At 37.3% G+C, this 15,027-nt stretch overlaps 1 protein-coding gene across 4 annotated transcripts in view; it reads left to right on the top strand.

Annotated features, from left to right (window-relative positions):
- SMARCAD1 (SWI/SNF-related, matrix-associated actin-dependent regulator of chromatin, subfamily a, containing DEAD/H box 1) overlaps window positions 1–15,027 on the top strand; it is an 85,269-nt gene that overhangs the window by 27,219 nt on the left and 43,023 nt on the right. For all 4 annotated transcript variants that reach the window (XM_055296988.2, XM_063611160.1, XM_055296989.2 and 1 more), the window contains exons 4-6: window positions 118–286; window positions 3,440–3,506; window positions 7,691–7,791. In XM_055296988.2, the coding sequence (XP_055152963.1) occupies window positions 118–286; window positions 3,440–3,506; window positions 7,691–7,791 (337 nt within the window). The remainder of the gene's footprint in view (window positions 1–117; window positions 287–3,439; window positions 3,507–7,690; window positions 7,792–15,027) is intronic.

Here is a 15,027-nt window from a genome sequence, read left to right as displayed (position 1 = left end):
ATTTACTATCGAAAAGAACTGCAGATGTGTTGTACTATGTATACACATAGACACTGTAATGAAATAACATTAGTAATACATTAAAAATGTTTTTTCCTCCTCTAAAAATATTTTTAGTTCTGAGCCATCTGAAGATGAAGAGTCCCAAGGCCTTCCTACCATGGCACGTAGAAATGATGATATTTCAGAATTGGAAGACCTTTCGGAATTGGAAGACCTTAAAGATGCTAAACTTCAGACTTTGAAGGAACTTTTTCCACAAAGAAGTGACAATGATTTACTTAAGGTTATATTCTTTTATAGTAATTGGTTATTGTAGCTGTAATAATGATAAAATCTCTCCTGCATTCAGTGCTATAGTTAGTAGTGGATAGTCATTTTTCTAAAGATGTCTTATGTTTGAAGATATTAACTATTAAATCTAAAGGAAGTAAATGCCAGAAATTTATTAATTGGAAGTCTTAACTTTTTAATAGATGACGTTATTTATTTGTAAATATTGCAGTAATTAAAGCCTTAATAGTGAACATAGGTTGTGAGTTTTTTTGTGTTTGAGTGTTTCTAAAATGCATAACCTCCCCGTTTCCATTAGAGATACTCAGAAACGTCAGGAACCACCTCACACAACTGTGACAAGGGTTTGCAGTGGCATTTAGTGCCCTGAAGCCAGTGATGCTAAACACCCTGCAGTACTAAGGACATAACTAAGGATATCCATAACTAAGGATAGTCCTGCCAGTAGCACTCTTGCTGAGAAATACTGATTTAACTACAGAAACAAAGGAGTATAGTTGAACTGTAAAGTGATGTTTAGGTATCTCTAATTATAAGAGCAAATAAAAATTGACCAATTTAGTTTAGGTAGAGAATAAATTTCTGAAGATTAGTAAACAGTCTATTCCTAGCTCTGCCACTTATTAGTTGAATTATCTTAGGGGAATCATTTAATTGCAGGTCCTTTGTATTTTCACCTTTGTATCTTGTCATCACTGCTACCACTACCAGTTCTCCTCCTCACTATATGAGGCTTAGGAGTTACCATATCTGTGTGGACTAGGCAGGTAACTTTGAAGTGGTAGATACTAGTATGCTATAGAGTACATACTCTTTTTAAAAGGGGTAGCTGCTGTCTAGCTTCAGTGGGACATGGCCATATGAGCTGTCAGTGATAGCCCATTTTTACTGGATACTGAGATTTTTCAAATAAAGCCATAAGACTGGATTTTTATTGAGGGTTGGTCACCACTTTAACAGCTATATTCCTATGCCTAAAATCACCCATTTAAAATGTACAATTTAGTGGTTTTTACTATATTTATGAAATAATGCAACTGTCATAATCTTAGTACATTTCAATGACACCCAAAAGAAACCTTATATCCATTAGCAGTCACTCTCTAGTTTCGTCCCTCTCCCAGTCCCAGGCAACCACCAATCTTTTTTTTTTTTTTTTTTTTTTTTTTGCCTATTGTGTATATTTCATATAAATGGGATCAGATATGTGATATTTTGTGACTGGCTGCTTTCACCTAGTGGAAGAGATTCATCGCTGTTGCAGCATGTCCTTTGTTCCTTTTAATGCTAACTAATTTAAAGAAAGATAAAAATAAACATGCTGTTCAAGCCAAACAAAACATGTCTGTGAACCATAGGTGGTCGTGTGCCTGCCAATTTAAGTGTAGATTACGTTATTTTTAATCTATGTTATTTTTGACATGAATCCACTGGATTTTTTTCCACCCAGATCATTTAGATACCGTCTTACTATTAGCTAAATTAAACTTTAGTGATATCTTGAGTCTGCATTTTCTTTTTTTTTTTTGAGACGGAGTCTTGCTCTGTCGCCCAGGCTGGAGTGCAGTGGCGCAATCTCGGCTCACTGCAAGCTCCGCCTCCCGGGTTCATGCCATTCTCCTGCCTCAGCCTCTCCGAGTAGCTGGGACTACAGGCGCCCGCCACCACGCCCGGCTAATTTTTTGTATTTTTTTTTAGTAGAGACGGGGTTTCACCGTGGTCTCGATCTCCTGACCTCGTGATCCACCCGCCTCGGCCTTCCAAAGTGCTGGGATTACAAGCGTGAGCCACCATGCCCGGCCTGAGTCTGCATTTTCTCTGACAGCAGTGTTACTTGTCTGCTAATGTGATTTTTTTTTTTTTTTATGGAAACAAATGTAGACACGAGGGCTAAAGTATTTTAAAGCAGTAATAAGGAAAGAGCTTCCTATAGAATAAACATGGAGTATTAAAATATTCAACATAAAGGGCCAAATCTCAGTTTAAAAATACTTTCACTTGATTGCCAATTTTTATTGTAGTTCAAAGAGTTTTTTTCTTGTAAAAGTATCTTTCTAATTTTGTAATTTTATTGGAAAAATAAGATTGAGATGCATAATTTCCCTGAACGTTTCATTAACCAGTATCTGAAATTGTGTAATTTAGTATATCACACACTCCAGAGCACTGTCTTGAAGTAATCTGTATTTCAAGTGATCCCCTTCAGTTCTAGAGATTTAAAGGTAATGTTTATAAATTACTCAACAAAAGGTTTTAAATCCATATAAAAGAATTCAAGAGGTTGTGAAATAGTTCTAGGCTCGCTAAGAATATGCTTTGGCTATTTTGAAAATGAAGAGGACCAATAGGATATATCTTAGCATCCAAGATTAGGAAAAATTAGTGTGGAAGAGAGCACTTTGATTTGAGGCTACTTTATTTAATACAAAAAGTAGCTTATTTAAAAGTAAGATCTTTATCAAACAAGTAACTCATTTGAAATATGGGAAGCTGTAATAGGAGAAAAATAGGGGATTTTAGTTTCTTCTGAAATCTAAAATTACTGAGCAGTGTAAAAACAGTATATTAGAATGATGTCATGCAAGTAATATATGCATGTGTTCTTGAAAAAATTCAGACAATTCAGAAATAGAGTAAAAATTAAGAGCCCTTATCCCATTTATCTCGAGCAGTATTAGATTTTTTTAAAGGAGTAGAATTGTCCTTTTTCCCCTAGAAATTAAAAAAAAAAGTAAATAGATGTCTGTCAGTCTCCTCTTTCCCCTTTCTCTCTCCATCTGACACATACACAAACGTGAGCATGCACACACAGGCACAGAGTGGCCTGGACATGTTAAGGGGAAGTTTTGTGTAAAACTTTGTAATTAAAATAGCAAAAACCTGGAATATACTGTATATATGTGATTGTGTTTTAATTTTTCCTTTATAGTAAGGATGGGTCAACCTGATACATTTTAAAATATGCTTAAAGTTCAGACCTTTTACATAAAACAGATTTCCTGAAAATTTGTCATGGGACTTAATGAACTTAAACTATGACACACATACTTTCATGTTTATATTTAATATGTTCTTAAATATTTCAGTAACTGAAATAATTCTTAAAGTGCTAATTTAAAACATTAATCTTTTCTCGTTCTGTTAGTTGATTGAATCAACAAGCACTATGGATGGAGCAATTGCTGCTGCCTTGCTGATGTTTGGTGATGCAGGTATGCCTGACTTAATTTTAAGCCATGTCGATTTATTGTTACATCATAATAATAGTACCTTCTCATTAATATTGCTCCACAGTTTATCAAACACCTTTATGAATTCTTACAGGAATCTATGAGGTATTAATAGTTTCAGTTTTTTTCCCTAAAAAGGGAAGAATTTTCTCATTGATAATTTTACTGCTTTTCTACCAATCAAATCTTATAACAGTGAAGTTTTGTAGGATATATTTTCTCTCTTTTTAAAGTATAATTTCTAGTTGCATTGTAGTTTTATTATAGGTTTACAAATCTTAGTAGGAACATAATGTCTTAGGGAAAGTCATAGCTGGTAATCAGCATTCCTTCATTTAGTAAATATTTTTTCATGTTTCAGGGGCTTGGGATGCAAAAATAAATGCATTTGAATGAGCTTGCAATATAGAAGCGTGTCCAGTTTTTTAATAAATGCTGACTTGATTTTTTTTAACTTACACATACTAAAGAAAAAAATGTAAAAATCACCTGACCCTACTACTAAAAAAGTATTTAAAGTAAATAGTGAAAGCAAACCCACACTTCATTAACCAGCCTTAAAAAAACCACCTTTTATGTCCTTCTCAACTTTTTTCCTGCTTATATACACTGGCACTCAACACACATACATTAGGTTACAAAAGGTAAATATATTGGTTTGCATCTTTTAAAAAATCATTTAATAATTTGTCATGGATAGCTTCACATTCCTCTGTGACTACCCACAGGATTAGTTTATTAACTGTTTCCCTATTAATTAGCACTTATGTTTTCATTATTTCATTATTATAGCACTAAAGTAAATGTCCTTATACATAAATAGCAAAAATTTATGTTATTTATATAGGCTAAATTTCGAACTAGGATGCTCAAGCAAAGTGTACGCACATTTAAAATTTTAATATGTATTTCCATGTCCTTTTGTTAAAGGTTATGCCAGTTTATGCTTTTATCAACAGTATGTTTCTGAATGCTCATTTTTCTAAGTGGATTCTTACTACTTTTAATTTTTTCGAGGTTTAAAATATGTACAAAAATATAAAACAATGTGTTCCCATGGACCCATCATTCTTCAATAATTATCCACCTCATTTTTCTTTCACTAAGTGGACTGTATTCGAGTAGATTCTACATAAGATTTTTATTTCATCCGTATGAAATATTTTAAACCTTTAGTTTCCTCCAGTTTGAGCAAGGAGACAGTATTTTGTGGGTGCTACCTACAGAGTATCAAGATTCTTTTTTGTCTTCTATTTATTAATAGCTGTGTGACCTTGAGCAGTGTTGCCTGACTCTTCTTTGTTTCCTTAGCAGTAAAGTAGTATAATAGTGCCAAACTCAAAGGTCGTTGTGAAGAACTAATAATGTATACTACTTCTTATGGTGCCTGGTACATAGTGAGTGCATACCAAATGTCAGCAGCTCTTTGTTTAAGGGTCATCTGATGGTTTAAAAAAAAAGTTAGAGGTGAATGTTAGCTGTGTCTTCCTCATTATTGCATCCCTAGTGCTTACTTTAAAAGCTTCTGAGCTAGGATTGTGCCACTGCACTCCAGCCTTAGTGACAGAGCAAGACCCTGTCTCAAAAAAAAAAAGAAAGAAAAAAACCTCCTGAAAAATGATAGGCTCAGTGAACATTTGTTGAGCTGCAAAATAGCTTGGGAAGTTTTGCAGCTTCCCAATACATTCTTGCTCTCATATTATCTCATTTATCTCATTAGTCCATAAACATTTCATTAAAAACAGGTTGTGGAATTACTTTATTTCACGGTAGTATCTAATCTTTTTTCTCTTGAGCAATTCATCTTATTCAGCTTATTCATTAATTTCACAAATATATATATATAATTTATTTATTTATTTTTTGAGACAGAGTCTTGCTCTGTTGCCCAGGCTGGAGTGCAGTGGCGCAATCTCGGCTCACTGCAAGCTCCGCCTCCCGGGTTCACGCCATTCTCCTGCCTCAGCCTCTCCGAGTAGCTGGGACTACAGGCGCCCGCCACCACGCCCGGCTAATTTTTTGTATTTTTTAGTAGAGACGGGGTTTCACCGTGGTCTCGATCTCCTGACCTCGTGATCCGCCCGCCTCGGCCTCTCAAAGTGCTGGGATTACAAGCGTGAGCCATCGCGCCCGGCCCACAAATATTTATTACACTGCTTTTACTAGGTAGCACAGGCTGTGGCTTAGGTACTGAGGTTACATGAGGAAACAAAGTGGATACAACCTCTGCCATCATAGAGTTTACAATCATTAAATTTATTTAACTTCAGCTGAGTTTTTTCTTACTCCATTGTACTTCAGATTATTTCATTTAAAAAATGTTAAATGGCAAATTACAAGGAAATAAAAAATTAGGATTTTCTGGTTTTTTAATTAAACTTCCATGCTGCATCATGGAACGGACAGAACAGTCTTATCAGACATCTTCATTTTTAGTGTAGTGCACTTTGAGGTAGTATATAGAATGACAGGTTTGTCTAACCTTGAAGATAAGGGTAATCTTCAATTATACTATGTCATTAAGACAGGAAACTATACTTGCCATTTTAGGACAGTTTTCAACAAAAGACCTTTTTAAATACCTGTAAGTGATCTTTAACAGATCCAGAAATTGTGACAGTTCACATTGTTTCTTTTAACCACAAATTGCAGTCTTACAGACAGTATCAGCCTGCATATTAAACACTAGGGATGTTTTTATGCTGTTTGTTTTGAAAGTTTTTGTTTTTGAGTATGAAATTACAGAAACAAAAAAAATGTATATCCAAAGGTAAGAGTACGAATTTATTGATGTTGTCCAGAGTCTCTCTAGCTGTTCTATTGTGTTCTTTTTTTTTATTTTTTATTTTGAGACAGGGCCTCACTCTGTCACCTAGGCTGGAGTGCAGTGGTGCAGTCTCAGCTCACTATGACCTCTGCCTCCCAGGCTCAAGTGATCCTCACGCCTCAGCCTTCCAAGTAGCTGGGACTACAGGCATGCACCACCACGCCTAGCTAATTTTTGTAGTTTTAGTAGAGATGGGGGTTTCACCATATTGCCAAGGCTGATCTCGAACTCCTGAGCCCCAGAGATCTGCTCACCTCAGCCTCCCAAAGTGCTGGGATTACAGGCATGAGCTCTGCACCTGGCTTCTGTTCTGTTCTTTTTAGGAAGGAATTCAGCATGTCTAGGTGATGTGGCAAAATTATCTGGTTTGAAGGTTTTTTTTCAGACTTAAAATATTACATTTAGAATATTGTGGTTAGTGTTTGTACTGACACGAATACTGTGCTTTAAAATGTTAATAACATTCCATTTTTATTTTGTAATAACCATGTTAATGAAATTTTTAAGCTGACGTGCATGTATTTATTTGAGCTGCATAGTTAGGGCTCTGATATAATTAATGCTGAAATCTTAAACCTTTGTAGTCTTTAGCAGGTGCTTTCATAGTAACACAGCAATATGTCTGACAAACTTGTTCTCTGAAAGCAAAAGTATTTAAGAAGTAGGTAAATGTATACATAATGTATACAAGCATACATAAGTAGCATATGTAGCTCAAGTTTGTTTTCTTCCAGTCACGACAATATGCAGATTTCCTGTTACTGCTGTACTCTGTGTTATATTCTCTTGTTTTTACATTAAAAACATTTGTTGCTTAAGCTCTCTGTATCTATATCCTCCTCATTTGTGAAATAAAAATGTTACCTACTTTGTAGGTTTGTTTGTGAAAAGTAAATGAAACAATAGTTTATAAAAGACCTTGTGCAAGGCCTGGTACATAGTAGACTCAGAAATTACTGGTTCCTCTGATGGTATTCAGATAACTTACACTTGGTGGGGGTCAGCTTTATTTCACTGCTCAACACTCAGCCACTTGGAAGAACCCCTCCCTCCTAATGTTGCTCTGTAGAATTACTCATCAATTTAGAGATGTGTATTTTTAGATTAAATAATGTGATGGTTTATGAATGTAGTATTACAGTGATTTCTACTTCTGAAAGACTGCAAAAAATGTTTACTTTTTTTTTCAATGCAGTCATATGTAGAACAACAAACACTGGGCCTGATATCAAGAGAACTGTCTAGTATTCATTATAATACATTTTTGCCTTTGTTTTACATTAAATTGATTTTTTGCTATTTCTGTGCCAAGTTTGAGTGTGCTGCTCTGCTTTAAAAGGTGGTGGGCCCAGGAAAAGAAAATTATCTTCTTCTTCAGAGCCATATGAGGAAGATGAATTTAATGATGATCAATCTATAAAAAAGACAAGACTGGATCATGTAAGTTTACATTTGAATTACAGTATCAAAATTGGCTGCTTAAGGTTAGAATATGTGGAGTTTGTGGATATTATTAGACCTGAAAATCCACCTAAATGAATTCCTTTCTATCACAACTAAGGGAATTTACATCTACATTTAATTTGTGACTGTTTTTGCTTTTTAATTTATCTAGTATGAAGCCTGCTTAAGCACAGACTATTTTGTGTCTGTGGATATCAGACCTGAAAATTTGTCTATATGAATCATTCTTTCTTTTCTTTCACAACTAACCCAGATAATTTGTGCTTGCGTATAATTTGTGACTGTTTTTGCTTTCTTTTAAATATATCCAGTATTAATTGCTTATCTCTGCCCTCTTCATTACATTGGGTTCTCTGAACTGTGTGCGTGTTCATCTCCAAATTTCCCCTTTTTATAAGGACAACAGTTAGATTAGGTCCTACTCTAATGACCTCATTTTAACTTGAGTATCTTACTAATGACCCTGTCTCCAATAAGGTCACATTCTGAGGTACTGGGCATTAGGACTTCAGCGTTTGAATTTGGAGGGGACACAATTAACCCATAATAGTGGTGTTTCCAGAAGCAGTTTCCAGAAGCATGTGGATAGGGAAGGCAAATTCATGCGCAGAGCAGGTTATCTGTTACTGTATCTTTCATGATGAATCGTGAAGGTGTAATCATCCTGCCACCAGGCAGTTTACTGAATCTCCCAAGTAATGATGCTATAATGGGGCCTCATTGTTGGCCTCTGTTCCTTGCAGTTTGAGCACTGACCGTGACAATAGCCAGATTGATGTTGGTATAGAAAGTCTTACCTTGTTGACTTGCATGCACAGACTCAAGCCCAGTTGCCATGGCCATTTGTAAATGGACCTATTCAGCAGGCATTCAAGTGGCTGTGGACTTAACTGGTGTTCACGAAATGGATGATCTTGTATACCTGATCTTTAAAAATTTTCTCTGCCACGTGTGCACCCTTGGCTGAACATTCACATGAACACCGTTATCCTTGTTTTCTATTCTCAGGATAACTTCTTTTTTTTGTTTTGTTCTGTTTTGTTTTTGAGACAGAGTCTCACTCTGTCCCAGGCTGGAGTACAGTGGTGTGATCTTGGCTCACTGCAACCTCCACTTCCCTGGTTCAAGCAATTCTCGTGCCTCAGCCTCCAGAGTAGCTGGGATTACAGGCGTGCAGCACCACGCCCAGCTATTTTTTTTTTTTTTTTAATTTTTTGTAGAGATGGGATTACACCATGTTGGCCAGGCTGGTCTCGAACTCCTGACCTCATGTGATCCACCCACCTCGGCTTCCCAAAGTGCTGAGATTACAGGCGTGAGCCACTACGTCCGGCTGTATCCTCAGAATAACTTATATTCTGAGATGTTCAACAATGTACCTCTTCCCCAGACTTCCTGGTCACCAGTTTTTTAAGTCTTCTTCTTAGCCTCTGTACCTGATATATTGCTGATCTCTACCTCTGGCCATCTCTTGGTACACAAAATGGGCAACAAGGTGTACTGCCCAAAGTTGTACACAGGGCTACTCTCTGAGTTGGGTTTATATTATAGCAGTTGTTCACTTGGCTGGTTCTAAAATTATGCATATCCTTTGTAAAGTCAAGCTGGTTCAGGCCGGGTGCAGTAGCTTATTTATGCCTATAATCCCAGCACCTTGGAAGGCCGAGGCAGGAGGATTGCTTGAGCCCAGGAGTTCAAGACCAGCCTGAGCAATATAGTGGGACTCCTGTCTCTGCAAAAAAAAAAATTTTTTTTAAGTAACTGGACATGCTTACATGCAGCTGTAATCTCAGCTACTCAGAGGCTGAGGAGGGAGGATTACTTGAGCCCAGAAGGTTGAGGCTTCAGTGAGCCATAATTATGCCACTGCACTTCAGCCTGGGTGACACAGTGAGACCTGTCTCACAACAGACAAATGAAGTTTAAGGATTTCTTCCCTCTTTATCAGGTCATAAAGAATTTTCTCTTTTTCTTTCTTTTCGAGACAGAGTCTCACCCTGTCGCCCAGGCATGATCTCGGCTCACTGAAACCTCTGCCTCCCGGGTTCAAGCGATTCTCCTGTCCGCCTCCCACGTAGCTGGGATTACAGGCGTGTGCCACCATGCTCAGTTAATTTTTGTGTTTCACCATATTAGCCAGGCTGGTCTCAAACTCCTGACCTCAGGTGATCCGCCTGCCTTGGCCTCCCTAAGTGCTGGGATTACAGGCGGGAGCCACTGTGCCCAACCTATCAGGTCATAAAGAATTTTTTATAATGCCTCAGGTACTGGTTAGAAGGGGCAGCAGTGATGCAGAAGCAGGTACCATGAGAGTCTGAGACACCTGCACATGCAATTTATTTGTGTCTCTTGAACCTACTCAAGTCCAGTCTCAAGTATACCATTTCTACTTGATGATGGGTTGCTGCTGCCAATGCTTCATTTTAGGCTAGGTAAATCAGATACTCAGATCACATAACAGCTCAAGTCTCATGGTCATTTGATGTTCTGTGGTCAACCATTCTGCTTTTATCAGGATTTATTGTCAAGTCAATAACTGTTTCACAAAAATACATCAGTCAGTTCTGTTTTTAAAATGTGAATTTATTCCAGTGTTAATACATTAGAGAATGATTTGAGCATAATCCACAATTTGCATGGGTTTATGTGCAGTTTTGTCCATGAGAAATAGTAGGTGATCATAGAAAATTGCTTCCAGCTGAACCAAGCCACATAAGAATGCATAAGACACACACGTTTCCAGTATCCACTGGCTGCCTCTTTTTACCATATATATTATCCTGTTAGGTGGTAATAGGCTATTCTTTGACATTTGTGATCTTTTCTATTTGAAAAAAGCACTCATTCAACATCTCAAACCTATCTAAGCATTCTGGTTTAAAAATGCCACACAGTGCATGCAGAGGGAGTGTTTTGAGTATTAAGGAGAAGCTTGAAACAAGAAAACATTTGGAAAGATAAGAACATACGATAGATCCCAAGCAACAGATATAAAGGAATCCACATTATGGACCATCAAAGATAATGCCACAAAAATAAAAGGGTATGTATGACTGGACCAGGTTCAAGTGCTGGAAAGTCCATAAGAACAAGGCATAAAGAAAGAAGAAAATGAAAGATTGTCAAATATTTGGATTCAAGACCAAAGGGTGAAAAACTTAAGGAACAACCTTTCTCATATAGATCTTTGTAATTATATACACAGACCTAAAATAAAAGTCACTGTACCCTGCATAAGTGGCTCCTTTTAGTGCTAGTAGTGGTTGCTTTAATGATTTCAAACAGTGCTACAGTTTCCTACAAACATTGCTACAGTTTTCCTAAGCCTTTGGCTGTCAGACCTAACTACTAGTGTAGATAGGAAAGCTGTGAAAGAATTTTTCAGCAGTGATACAGAAGTAAATTGAAGAAGGCAGCTGTGCATGGTGTTAAATTCTTAGTTTTGATTAAACAAATATCTGTTATGAATGCATGCCTCGAATAACACAAATATGAAAGACAGAAAACATGCTCTAGGATTTAAGGCTCCTAAAGGTAACATAACTGTGATATTCGGCACCAGTGCCAAATGGAGATTTGAAGCTGAAGCCAATAATGTCACTCACCAAACTTTGAGCCTTTTAAAAGAAATTGTTAACGTCAGCCTTTGAGTTTCATGTCAGGTATAGCAAAAGTGTATGGATGGCTGCCCACATTTGCATTTCTATTTTTACTTAGTTCTTCTCTGTTAAAGAGGATGAATGCCCCAAAACGTTAAAAAAAAAAAAAAAACTTAACTTTAAAAATTCTTACAGTGTATCAAGCTCTCTCTCTACAAAAGCAGAATTCAACCTATGTCACATTCTTCCTTTTACCTCCAAAAACCACCTCTCTGATAACAGCCCCTTTTTAAATGTGTGACAGCAGTGTTTATAGCTTACTATTTAAAGTGAACATTTAAGATATTAATTGCTGTTATCTAAGGCAGGGATGCAGAAGTGGTTACAGAATGTTGGAAGAGGTTTAACATTGCAATGTCGTTGTTGAAGCCTGGAGTAATATACCAAGAGTGTTTGTGTTATGTGTGGCAGAAAATTGCCTTTGACTTGATTCTTTATTTTGAAGAATTTGATACTTCAGAGAAATTTTAAAAGTTTAAAACAAGCTGTATTGATCTAAGAAAACAGTTTGGACTTGGAGCAATCAAAAATGAGGATATTGAAAAGTTTCTAGGGTCCTGTCCTGATGATTTAACCACAGAAAACATTCAGCAACTTGCTGCTGATGGCTGTATGGATGCAGAAGATAATGATGACAGTGATGATGAAAGTCAGAAGTCTGTGTATGCCATGACAATGTAATACAAATGATCAGATGTTTTAAATGCTGTGAAAATAATTGGACTGCCTTAAAGATAATGGCTTTACTGCCGAAGATATTAGGATAGTCTTGTATGGCATCCGGATGAATTTGGATCCGTACAGGCACTTCTAGTGTAAAAGGAGGAGGCTGGCAACACCACAGAAATTTTATTTATTCTTTATATTTTAAGTTAGTACAGCAGACATAACACAAGGACAGCGAGCTACAACCTTCTGTATCTGGTGTTAAAAATTTCCATTCATTTTCAGATAATCTGTCTTCTACCACTTCACAATAACTCATAAGCTGTAACCCTTCCAATGTCCACAAGCAAACTTCAGCTCATATTTATTGTAGTGTTTAGGTATTAACTATTTAATGTGTGTAAAATTGTGGTATCATTTTTATTAGATTGCCTTCTCTATGTGTCACTGATGAAGTTTTTGACATTGTATCTCTAACAGTTTTTCTCTTAAAGGCTGCAATTTTTACTTTAACAATTTTGCATAATGCAGTAATTTTTGGAAATGCATGTGTCACAGCAAAACTGACTCTGGTCTATAGAAGAGGACATGATGACCTTTCTTTAAAACTCTCTGCAACGATTTTCCCACTGGGGCTTACCAGAGACTTCATACGATATCCTTACCTGCGACAGATTCTTGGAGAATCATTGCATCTGCTGGTCATGAAACCCAAGTGGCAGAATACCTTGTATTGCACTCTGGACCTGGTACAGAGCCATCTCTTAACCTGGGCCCCATTCATAACTGACAATCTTTTTTTTTTCTTTCTTTTGAGTTGGAGTCTCGCACTGTTGCCTAGGCTGGAGTGCAATAGCATGATCCTGGCTCACCGCAACCTCTGCCTCCGGGGTTCAAGCAATTCTCCCACCTCAGCCTCCCAAGTAGCTGGGATTACAGGTGCCTGCCACCACGCCTGGCTAATTTTTTGTATTTTTAGTAGAAACGGTGTTTCACTGTGTTGGCCAAGCTAGTCTCAAACTCCTGACCTCGTGATCCACCAGCCTCAGCCTCCCAAAGTGCTGGGATTACAAGCGTGAGTCAGCATCCCCAGCCATAACTGACAGTCTTAAGAGGTATTTTATAAAATGAATCAAGCAGTACACACCCTAATGAAGTATATCTTGCCTTCAGTATGCAGTGAGCTCCCAATGTCCAAACAGTCTTAAGAGGCAGATAGGTGCGGCCTTTCTTTTTTCTTAAGAGTGGAGTTTGCAACATGCTCCAGACTACACTTCCATAAAAGTGGTGGGCCTCAGAGTGAGGATGATTATTCCTTCACCCTGATATGTGGCATGTACATGTTTGACCAGTACCATTGAAAATACCCACTACCTGTATCAAGTCCAGTCAACATGATGTCAGTATAGTGGATCAAGTGATATTCTCTGGACTGTGCAAAACCATCTAAGTCCATGAGTACTGTATTATTTGAGAGAGCCAGGAAAGTTACTCTAACTCTGAAGACTGAAGGTGTATCATTAAACCTGCCAAGATAAAAACAGATTGCTTCTGTTTGATCTAATTGGGAAAGGGGAAAAAGCAAGTGCTTGATTGATAACTGCATAGCCATATTGATTTGCTCCAGCAAAAATACCACATCCTGTAAAGCAGCTGCAGTTGGAGTTTGATTGTTTATGAGACTCTTAAATAATTCTCCCAAGAGCCATCTACTTTTTGTATAGGTCAAGGAGGCATCTTACATTGGGATGGGATGATGGTGTCAATATCTGCAGTTCCTTCAGGACTATAGTAATTGCTTATTATTGTTTTCATTGAGAGGGACAATTCTAGGGACTTGGATTTGGTGTTTCCTATAATAGTAGCCCATACATCATGGGTCAGGGAACTAATATAGTATGGGATTTCTGCCAGTGCCAAATATGTCTGTTCCAACTATGATTCTGGAGATGGGAAAATAAGCACTGGGTCGAATCATATCCCTTGGGCCCGCTGAGACAGATAGGGGCCCAAACTTTATCAGCTAGCTTTTGTAAAGTGTCTGTGTAACCTCCTGGACCACATGAGTATATTCAGTCACCAGGGATTAGCAGAGCTGGCAGAAGTGTGGGACCCAAGAGCAAACAGCACATGATAGGCACACTATCTACTAAATATTGTGCTATCATATATTTGATTCCCAAGAGCTGTTCACTGTTTTCCAAATATTTTATCTATTTTTTATTGAGGTGAAATTCACACAGCATAAAAGTAACCATTTTAGAGTCAACTATTTAATGCTATTTGGTACATTCACAGTGTTGCATACCATCGTTCCTGTCTAGTTCCAAACGCTGTCATCACTTCATAATAGCATGCTATACCCATTAAGCAATTTCTCCCCATTCCCCCTCCCCCTAACCCCTGGCAACCACCAGTCTGCCTTCAGTCTCTGGATTTACCTATTCTGAACATTTCATTTAAGTGGAATTATATAATATGTAACCTTTTATGTCTAGCCTCTTACTTTTAAATTTCAGAAAAATGTGTTTTATTTGTTTTTTCTTTTTTCAACTTTTATGTTAGAATTGGGGTACATGTGCAGGTTTGTTACAAAAGTGTATTGTGTGATGCTGAAGTTTGAAGTATGAATGAATCTGTCACCCAGATAGTAAGGATAGTACTCCATAGGTAGTTTTCCTTAACTCTTCCCCCACATCCTCCCTCCGCCTTCTTGTGTTCCCCAGTGTCTGTTGTTCTCATTTTTATGAACATGTGTACCCAATGTTTAGCTCCCATTTATAAGTGAGAAATGTGGTATTTGATTTTCTGATTTCACAGTAGCTTGCTTAGGACAATGGTTTCTGGCTACATCCGTGTTGCTGCAAAGAACGTGATTTTGTTCTTT

The sequence above is a fragment of the Symphalangus syndactylus genome, chromosome 10, assembly GCF_028878055.3.
Source record: "Symphalangus syndactylus isolate Jambi chromosome 10, NHGRI_mSymSyn1-v2.1_pri, whole genome shotgun sequence".
Taxonomy (NCBI): Eukaryota; Metazoa; Chordata; class Mammalia; order Primates; family Hylobatidae; genus Symphalangus; species Symphalangus syndactylus.
Note: the sequence above shows the minus strand (reverse complement) of the source record. Positions and strands in the feature narration are given on the sequence as shown.